We start from the raw sequence: 9724 nt of genomic DNA, 5'->3' as shown, positions 1-9724 counted from the left end.
CCAAAGACAGGAAAGAGCTAACTTAATGAGAGTCCAGTGAACTGTGTTACTGAGGATGGTTCACAATTCACAGCCAATCACTGCCTGACATCCACCTTAATCCCATGGCTATAGGGCGCATGAATCAGACAAATCATCCTGGATTACAAAAAGTCAATCTTAGCAAATGTTAACAAAGGCGTTTTCGTAACTCTATAACTTTATCAGATGAAAAGTATAAGCCCTGCATGAAAAGCTTGCGAAATAGAAACAAATATGTTAGGATAGGTTAAGCAAGGGTGGCAGGTGGGCAGAGGTGGAGATGGGTGGGCATGTGGGTGGAGATGGGTGGGCATGTGGGTGGAGATGGGTGGGCAGAGGTGGAGATGGGTGGGCAGAGGTGGAGATGGGGGGGCAGAAGTGGAGATGGGTGGGCATGTGGGTGGAGATGGGTGGGCATGTGGGTGGAGATGGGTGGGCAGAGGTGGAGATGGGTGGGCAGAGGTGGAGATGAGTGGGGAGAGGTGGAGATGGGTGGGCAGAGGTGGAGATGGGTGGGCAGAGGTGGAGGTGGGTGGGCAGAGGTGGAGGTGGGTGGGCATGTGGGTGGAGATGGGTGGGCAGAGGTGGAGATGGGTGGGCAGAGGTGGAGGTGGGTGGGCAGAGGTGGAGATGGGTGGGCAGAGATGGAGGTGGGTGGGCAGAGGTGGAGGTGGGTGGGCAGAGGTAGAGATGGGTGGGCAGAGGTGGAGATGGGTGGGGAGAGGTGGAGATGGGTGGGCAGAGGTGGAGGTGGGTGGGCAGAGGTGGAGATGGGTGGGCAGAGATGGAGGTGGGTGGGCAGAGGTGGAGGTGGGTGGGCAGAGGTGGAGATGGGTGGGCAGAGGTGGAGATGGGTGGGCATGTGGGTGTAGGTGGGTGGGCATGTGGGTGGCTATGTGGGAGGGATGGGGAGGGCTCAGGGAACAAACAGGGTTGTTTTTTATTTGGTTATTTTTTTGGTTTGGGGTATTCGGAGCAGCTTTAATTTTGTAAAAAGCATGCTAAAAACGTCAAAAATAATAAACAATATGTTTTCGGAACTCCATAACTTTATCAGCAGAAATCAAATAAAAGTATACGCCCTGCATTCAAATCTGGTGAAATAGAAATGTGACAAAGAATGTTGACAACAAATGTGCAAAGGTAAAGGATGTGTGCAGGATTATGATTTATTTTTCTACAATGTTGATTTTGGGGTCAGTAACCCCCAGCACCAAAAATGTGATAAGCTTGGTAGTGTGCGTGTTAAGCCTCTTAACAAAGATTGTTAGAAATGCTCTCTCTTTGGTGGCAGGTTCAGATGATAGAGGCTCAGTAAAATGCATCTACTGTAAGTTTTTATGAGTAAGCATCAAATCAGGGTAATAATAATTTGAGGAAATGTTTAGGAAAATAACAATCTGGCCTTATTTGAGTAGAGGAGGGGGGTTGAGATAGAAGGTGGAGGGGTGCTCGTTCTCTGCCCTCAAATCAACTCCCATCTAATCAAGCTCCAGGCCAATCAGTTCCATTCATTTGACATCATGGAATTTATGCTGAACAAAAGCTACCCTGCAGCCCCCCCTCTGAAGTCAAAAATCACAAGCCGCTGTCCAAAGTCGTATGGTTGGCGAAGCTGCGCTGCACACCCACCCTCCCAACCAGCAGGGAGGGCATAACCATACTACACCACCCCACTTCCACAGCCACCCAGCTCTTCTCCCCCTCTCCAGCCTCTGTAGCCCAGGACTTTGGCTCCCTGACTGGACCCCTGTGAACCAAAGTGCAGCGAAGCCCTCCCGAGTCACGTGAGAGTCTGGTACAGTAGTTATACACACACAGAATCATCCCACTGTTATTTAACAGACAGACACATCAGCAACCTGCACAAGGTCACTCCAGAGCATTGTGTATCAGCACGGCAGCCTCACACACACATACTCCCTCAGAGGACCATCACATCCCACTGTGGGACTCAAACACCGGCAGCCAACATTCATCAACTGCATCCAACTCTGTCTGACTGAGAGGAAGCTTACAGAGTCAGGTAGGCGCTTGCTGTTAGGTGTTTCTGTCAGGATTGGAAATGTGTCATTTGTTGATGAAGAACTACTATGTAATGTTTTGAAAAGAGTTGAGTTGAATACCATCATGTTACATGGCCATCTGAGGTTGAGGACCACTGGTATAGATATATAATGGGGTGGTATTTTTCCTGGTTGCTTATTGAGTTATAAAATCATAGCTTTTATTTTACTGTCTTTTTATACATTTTATTTGACACAATTACTTTTCAGGTGTGCATAACTTTCATTTATCAAGTTTACGCAGTAATTGGGATGGACTAACAGAAGCATATTTGACTGTATTTGGAAAAGAAATGGCATAACATTTTGGATTGAGAGATGCAACAAGTTAATCAGGTCTCTTCAAAGATAATTTCTATTTTTCTTACTTTACCGTACTGTATGTATTTGGCAGGTGTCCCAAACTAACCCCATCTTACCTAAGATGACATACCTCATAGGATTTAAATGTCAATTTACATTAAGTTGTATACCCCCTTTTCTAGCAATTAGTGGTACAGTACAGTATGTCCAATATGAAGTTTGGTGTTCTTTCGTTTTTCTTCTTCTAGCAAGTAATCTGTGTGAAACTAACTTTACATTTACATTTTAGTCATTTAACTTGACTGCAATTATTTCCATGTCTTATTTTACAGTCAACAACATACAATTTACCAAGGATTGAACAAGGAAGAAAAAGTTGAAGTCTTTTTGTCAAAATTATTATTAATGTAAAGTTGAAAAAATGGCTGGAGATTGGTTACAGCTATACAATGCCAAACTAATTGAAATGGGTGACATGCAGTATGGATGATGTTATAGCTTTTCCCTGGAATACATGGGGTAGTTGAAATACAATTGCCATGGCATTGCATGTTAATATAAAATGCAGATTAACGTACTTTCTCATCAGTCTTCATATCACTCTGTCTTTCTCTTTTAGAACTGTCTGGCCTACCTTTTATAAGAGGTGAAGGAAAAAACTCAATCAAATGCTTTTACCACCATCTACTGGTCTACTGGCAATGTACCTTATATTCAATAGCGTTTTAGTAGTACAATAGGCGAACTTGAGATTTTTGTTGATTTCTACTGAAGATTTATTGTAAATGGTTAAACAAAATTGACTTAGTTTAATTACTTGTTTCATAAAACAGAGTTTGCCACACTGTGTGATTTTATAAATGTATGTATTTTGCCAAAAGTGCACTTCACAGCCAATTCTTTGCTGTGAAGAAACACATGTTCACTATAGGCTGCCTCCATCTTGTTTCTGGCAAAAACAAAGTCGTAAGAGATTGAGGAAATACCTGGTGTTTCTGTTAGGGGAAAATAGAAAAACAATTAGGTAATAATCCTTTGTTATTGCATGGTTTAAATTGAATGCTAATAGGGGTAACTTTTTCTCATTAGACTGGTTCATATGCTCCAGCTACATAATGCAGTGTTGGATCACATTTCACAGCCCAACATTTATCTGAATCAGGAGACAATCATTTGACAACAGCAAACTAAAGCAAATGCTAGCTAACTGAATCCCTCTGCGGGAAAGATTTGAGGCATGATGTACTCCAAACAAAGCGTTGTCGACAACATTCTAGGTAAACGCTGCAATGTCAGCTCAATTGGAAATTACCTTTAAATGTCAAGCGTGCTGTAATGCGGTTTCGGATTGAACCCCAGCCAAAATCGTGTTATGTCAAATTAACTATTAGAAAATATCAACAGCACAATATGATTGTGACAACATGTATAGGCACCATACTAGAGGGTAGGACATAGAGATAAATACATGTATCGATCTCTATAGGGTAGCCACAGTAAAGGACTCAAGGTTGTTGAAGAGATATGCTGAGAATGTGTGGGACAGGAAGAAGGTTGAGCAAACAAGTCAATCCTGATATCCATGTGTTTAGGGTGTGTTGCATTACAGTAACGTCATAGACATTACAGATACACAAAGTGGTCAAGGTAGCATATACTGCATTTCCTTTGAGTAGGTTACTCAGGGGCACAAAGTAGCAACTTGTTTCATCACCCTTTTAGATCAGTGCAAAATGAAATATGTACTGGAAACTAGGAGTAGCGACGTTGGTAGTAGTGTCTTGTCTCAGGTTATAGTCTCCTAAAACCAATCTTGAGTAGTCAGAACTGCCCTCTAACGTTCAGTTATAAATACACAGATTCTTATGACTAGTGTGTAGTAGTGTACCTAGGAAGCTGCCTCTTTCGCTCTCCCTCCCTCCTTCTCTCTCTTTCAGTCACGCTACAGCCAACATTTCCTGTTTAGGGGGGCAGAGCCAAGGTCATATTTTATAGGGGTGGAGGAGAGGGGGAGGGTACAGTAGCTGACCCCTCCCCCTGCTGCTACTGCTACTGCAGTTTGAGCCTGTTCTAGTGCTCTGAAGCGCTGCAGGGAGGTAGAGCACATTGCTAAATTATTTTCGAAAGCGGCTCCTTTAAATCCGGGGGATTACGGTGTCATAGAGATGAGGATTCTGCGTACTTCCTGCTCTGTCAGTTAAATTGCGACACGGAAGTCTCGTGAGTGTGGGTGTGCGTGTATGTCAGAGTGTGGGTATAAGAGAGATAGAGAGGGGGGAGGGTAACGAACTGAATGCACACCCTTGCCTGCTGATGTAACGCAGCCAGATATTGCTCTGATCACAATGGAGTGAGAAGTTACCCAAAAGAGAAGGAGATACAATAGGCAGTCCCACTCCATCACAAGGTAAGATCGTAATCTGTCTGAGTCTAAGGGGAATTAGAAAATAATTTCACAAGCCTCTGTAAATTCATCTGCTCCACACTAAAGCTGAGCCAGTTTGTTAATTAGGCAACATGTGATGGGGAAATAGTCTAACCAGTAGTACTATTGGTTTGACTATTTCCCCATCACTCACATCCCATGTTGCCTAATTAACAAACTGGCTCAGCTACAGCGTGGAGCAGATGGATTTACAGAGGCTTGTGGAATTACTATGTATTCCGTGTAGGATGGATTCACGCTGAAGAATAACCGGGAAGAGAGGAACTATGGAGAGTTACTGTGAGCATACAGTAGTTCTGTAAAATATAAGTGTGTGTGTATCAGTATATATGTAAATAAAAACAGTGTTTCTCTCCATTCATACATTTACATTTGACATTTTTGCCATTTAGCAGACGCTCTTATCCAGAGCGACTTACATTATCTTTTTGTTTTTTAAACTGGCCCCCCGTGAGGAATCGAACACACAACCCTGGCGTTGCAAACGCCATGCTCTACCAACTGAGCTACACTAGTGAGTGAAGTGACTCATCAACTATTAAGTTACAGACGTTGAATTACAGGTAGCTATGAATCAGCAGAAGTCACTGCAACACCCTTTTACCACATACCATGTTGTACTTCCACAGAAAAGGATGAAGTGTATGTTCAGCCTGTGTATGGGGCTGTTCTGAGACTAGTGTGTTTGTGTGTGAAAGGTCAGGTACTCTGTGCCAGACTCAACATTCGGGGGTGGGAAGGCTGCTGAGTCTGAGTCTTATGGTCTTATACTGTATAGCAGACAGGATGGCTTTTGTAACCAATGACAACGTGTGTGAGAGGGAAATCCCACCAACACTTACGTAGGCTAACCTTGAGGAGAACGTAGGCTAACCTTGAGGAGAACCAAGGGAACTATGGAAATGTGTTCATATAATGTTGTCTTTGTGCTGATGTTACAGAGCTGATAATGGTTCTTTTAGCAGCACATTGATTTAGTTCTGTGTTCTGGTACAAGGAATAGTTTGTTGGTAATTATGCCTTTCAACACCCCAACAAATATCAGTACATGATCAGTATTATGGCAATGTATGTTGTTGCATTTTAATAATGGAATTGTGCATTGTTTGTGTGTTTCAGGTCCTTTAAGCAAGTTGTTTACTGGCTGTGCCCCTGCCCTTCACCATGACTCTCCTAACCCACGTGCTGGCATGCCTCTTTGGCATGGGCTCCTGGGTGGCAATCAACGGGGTGTGGGTGGAGCTGCCCCTCATCGTGCCCGAAATCCCTGAGGGTTGGTACCTGCCCTCTTACCTCACTGTGCTCATCCAGATGGCCAACGTGGGGCCCCTTTTCATCACCCTCATGCACCGCTTCCGCCCGGGCAAGCTGGACGAGCGGCCCGTCATCTACTCCATAGTGGGCCTGGGCGTGGTCGCCACCTTCCTCCTGGCCTTCCTCTGGAAGCACACGGTGCCCCTAGCGGGCGCTACGCATAGTGTACCCCTCCTAGTGCTCTGTTTCCTACTCTCCGTGGTGGACTGCACCTCCTCGGTCACCTTCCTACCCTTCATGATGCGCCTCGGGCCCCAGTACCTCACTACGTACTTTGTAGGGGAGGGCCTTAGTGGCTTGGTGCCTGCCGTAGTGGCTCTGGTGCAGGGGGTGGGGGTGGTTCACTGTCAGAATGCTACAGTGGCCAATGGAACCTTAGGGATTAACTCCTCTGTAGGGGCCAGTGGTGAGCTCCATGCTCAATACCAGTCCGCTAACTTCTCGGCCCAGGTCTTCTTCCTCTTCCTCAGTGCCATGATGGTGGTGTGTCTGGCCGCCTTCCTCCTGCTCAACCACCACCCGGCCGTGGCCAGGGAGAGGAAGCGCGAGCACTACTTCAACAGAGGCCTGGCGGAGGAGAAGAGCGACCAAGCCCTGTCCCTGTCTCACAGACCACCAGAGGAGAAGCCCATGATCAGTTCTCCAGATGGCCCCCAGAGAGCCCGGCGGAGCGCCTTCGGGATGGGCTTCTACAGTAGGCTGGAGGTGGCGTTCATCTTTGTGGTTCTGGCCTGGGTCAATGCCCTGACCAATGCAGTGCTACCCTCGGTGCAGTCTTACTCCTGTCTGCCCTATGGGAACCAGGCCTACCATCTGGCTGCCACCATGGCAGCCGTGGCCAACCCTGTGGCCTGCTTCATCGCAATGTTCCTGCCCTTAAGGTAAGCCCAACTCTGGATTAGCATAACTGACTGATTGATAATTTACTGACCATAGACTCTCAGATCTATGCAGTCACCAGTGAAGGCTGTTGAAGGTAGAAATGGGGAGGAGTCATTGTAATGGCGGAAATAGAATGACTGGCAGTCACTGAATCAAGTTGACTTCTATAAGAAAATATAGAATAAACAGCTTTTAATAACATTGTACTCTCATCCTAAAACATACAGTACTTCAACAGATCATTTCTATAATCCAAACACCTTGAATTTTCCAACCCACTTCCTCAACTCACCTTGTATCTCATCTTTGTCCTTTTTCAGGTCGTTGGTGCTGATTGGGCTTCTGACAATAGTTGGGACAGGGTTTGGTACTTACATCATGGCCATGGCTGCACTGAGCCCCTGTCCTCTACTAGTCCACAGCGCCTCAGGAACAGCACTCATAGTAAGGCTCTTTCTGTTATTATGTCATGGAATACAGAAAATACATGTGTTCCGTTGCGAGATTGCTGATAACATCTGAACACATTACTGTCAATTTGATTTCATTGGGCCATTAAAAACGACATGTTTCTGAGTGAAAATGGGAGGTTTGAGGTCAAACAAAGGCTTCCTAAACAATCAAACTCATGTCAATGCTATTCAGTATGCAGTTGAAATCCTCTAATGTACTGTGAATATTGACACAATGCTAGTATTTTGTTTGTAATGTCTATCTACTCTCTGTTGTAGGTCATAGCCTGGATCTTGTTTGTCCTGACCCTCTCCTATGTGAAGGTGATCATTGGGGTGATCCTTCGGGATGAGGGCCACAGTGCCCTCGTGTGGTGTGGAGCGGTAGTGCAGCTTGGCTCCATGCTGGGTGCACTGTCCATGTTTCCCTTGGTCAGTGTCTATGGACTGTTCAAATCAGGGGACCCTTGTAACACCAAGTGCCCAAAGTAGGGATCAAGATGTGGCTTACTGTTGAAACTTACTGTAGAAAACAAAAATGTTGACACTGGAAATATATCTTTCATCATTTGAGTTTGTCTCTTTAAACTGATTTTAAGGTATCTAGTCTGTTGCCCTATGGTTGATTAGGAACTAAATGGCACCAAACCGCTTGTCTTTGTTTTCCGTTGAATAAAGTTTCAAAACGTTTTACTACAGATGTAGGATCTTAATTTGATCACCCTGTTGCAAGATAGCTTTTTATGCAATGCAGGTAGTGCAAAACGTGTAGTGTATTTGAGGTTTAAAAAGGCTTCTGAAGTTTGCAATTTCCACTTTGACATTTCAGACTTAATTTTCCCTTGCAAAAATGTATCATCCCCTACAAAAATGCCCATTAATTATAATCCACGTAATAATTCACATTTCCTGTTGCTGCAGGATTATTTTCCTGCTGTAGCAAACTGGCTCAAATTAAGACCCGAAATCTATACAGTGTGCCCTAATGAATACGACTCAGTATGCCTATATTAGGGTTAAACACTGTGGGAGGCCAATTTATTGATGTCTCAGACTTTTATTGTTACAAAGACCACAAAGATGATTGTATGTTATTGCTAAGCTTTTTACAATTCTTCTTTAAGAGAAGATTAATGCCTTGTTTTACGTGAAGGTATAGTGTTATAACAGTGATGATTGGTCCCCTGTAGCTCAGTTGGTAGAGCATGGCGCTTGCAACGCCAGGGTTGTGGGTTCGTTTCCCACGGGGGGCCAGTATGAAAATGTATGCACTCACTAACTGTAAGTCGCTCTGGATAAGAGCGTCTGCTAAATGACTAAAATGTTAAATGATTGGGATATGTTACTGGGACAAAACAGTGCCTTCATTTTGGAGTTTCTAGGACTGCACATTTCAACCAAAAGGTCATTTCTGTTTATTCTTTACCAGTTTATGTTTTATGTATTTTTTTTCTAAACCAAAATTTGTGTTACGTGTTTGTATACGACCTTACTGCAGTTTTAATGTAATGCACTGTAATTATGTATGGCTCATGTCAATGAAGATCTCTACATATATATTTGTTGTATTTCTGTACTAATTGCTGACCTCATCAACTTTCTGTAGTTTATTTATCACTAGCATGGATATAATGCGTCACTGTAATCCTAAACATACTAAGAGCCTTCGCTTCCAGAATTTGACCAGTAGATGTCAGGCTAGGATAATGGTAATACAAACTGAGAGTGAGATGCGACACCTGAATGGAGCAGGGATCCACATCCTTCAGACCTATGGATATCACATATGCTTTCAATCTGCCAGTAAGATCTAATGGCAAAGTATTTAGCTAAGAATACAACTTCTTTCATGTATTTTTCTTACAACTGCTTTTGTGAGCAAGCATGTGTAGTTCATTTTGTTTAGGCATGTTTCTGTTATTTGTTTTAATTTGAGTAATGTAGCTAGACTATCAGTGTAGACTTACAGTATTGTTTAGGATTTTAGAAATGGATTGATATACACAATACATGTACTCACATTCATGTTACCATGAATATAGCCCTTTCATAATAAGGCCTTATTCTAGATAAATGTATAAATATCCCCATTTATATATTTTTAGGAGACCATACTTTTCTTTTTTACATTACTCATTTTCTATTTGCCCTTGCATCCTGAAATTGCTTGAAGTACTGTAGGAGTTGTGCATGTCTCTTGGGTAATTGCCCCATGCCACTAGATCACTAGTTTCATGTCT

At 43.7% G+C, this 9724-nt stretch overlaps 1 protein-coding gene across 4 annotated transcripts; it reads left to right on the top strand.

The window, feature by feature from the left end:
• The first annotated feature begins 1932 nt into the window (after positions 1 to 1932).
• On the top strand, positions 1933 to 9041 carry LOC311117863 (riboflavin transporter 2). Of its 4 annotated transcripts, XM_084157574.1 has the most exons (6): positions 4518 to 4797; positions 5063 to 5115; positions 5229 to 5399; positions 5956 to 7031; positions 7353 to 7476; positions 7764 to 9041. In XM_084157574.1, exons 4-6 carry the CDS (start codon positions 6001 to 6003, stop codon positions 7974 to 7976), a joined length of 1368 nt encoding a protein of 455 aa, XP_084013700.1. In that variant the 5' UTR covers positions 4518 to 4797; positions 5063 to 5115; positions 5229 to 5399; positions 5956 to 6000; the 3' UTR covers positions 7977 to 9041. The 4 variants fall into 4 exon arrangements, with proteins under 4 accessions (XP_084013702.1, XP_084013699.1, XP_084013700.1 ...); XM_084157575.1 differs by lacking the exon at positions 5229 to 5399; XM_084157576.1 differs by lacking the exons at positions 4518 to 4797; positions 5063 to 5115; positions 5229 to 5399 and adding an exon at positions 1933 to 2047.
• The last annotated feature ends 683 nt before the right edge of the window (positions 9042 to 9724 follow it).

The sequence above is a fragment of the Coregonus lavaretus genome (assembly GCF_964263955.1).
Source record: "Coregonus lavaretus genome assembly, chromosome: 3".
NCBI classification, from domain to species: Eukaryota; Metazoa; Chordata; class Actinopteri; order Salmoniformes; family Salmonidae; genus Coregonus; species Coregonus lavaretus.
The sequence above is the reverse complement of the archived record's forward strand: the minus strand, read 5'-3'. Positions and strand labels throughout refer to the sequence as shown.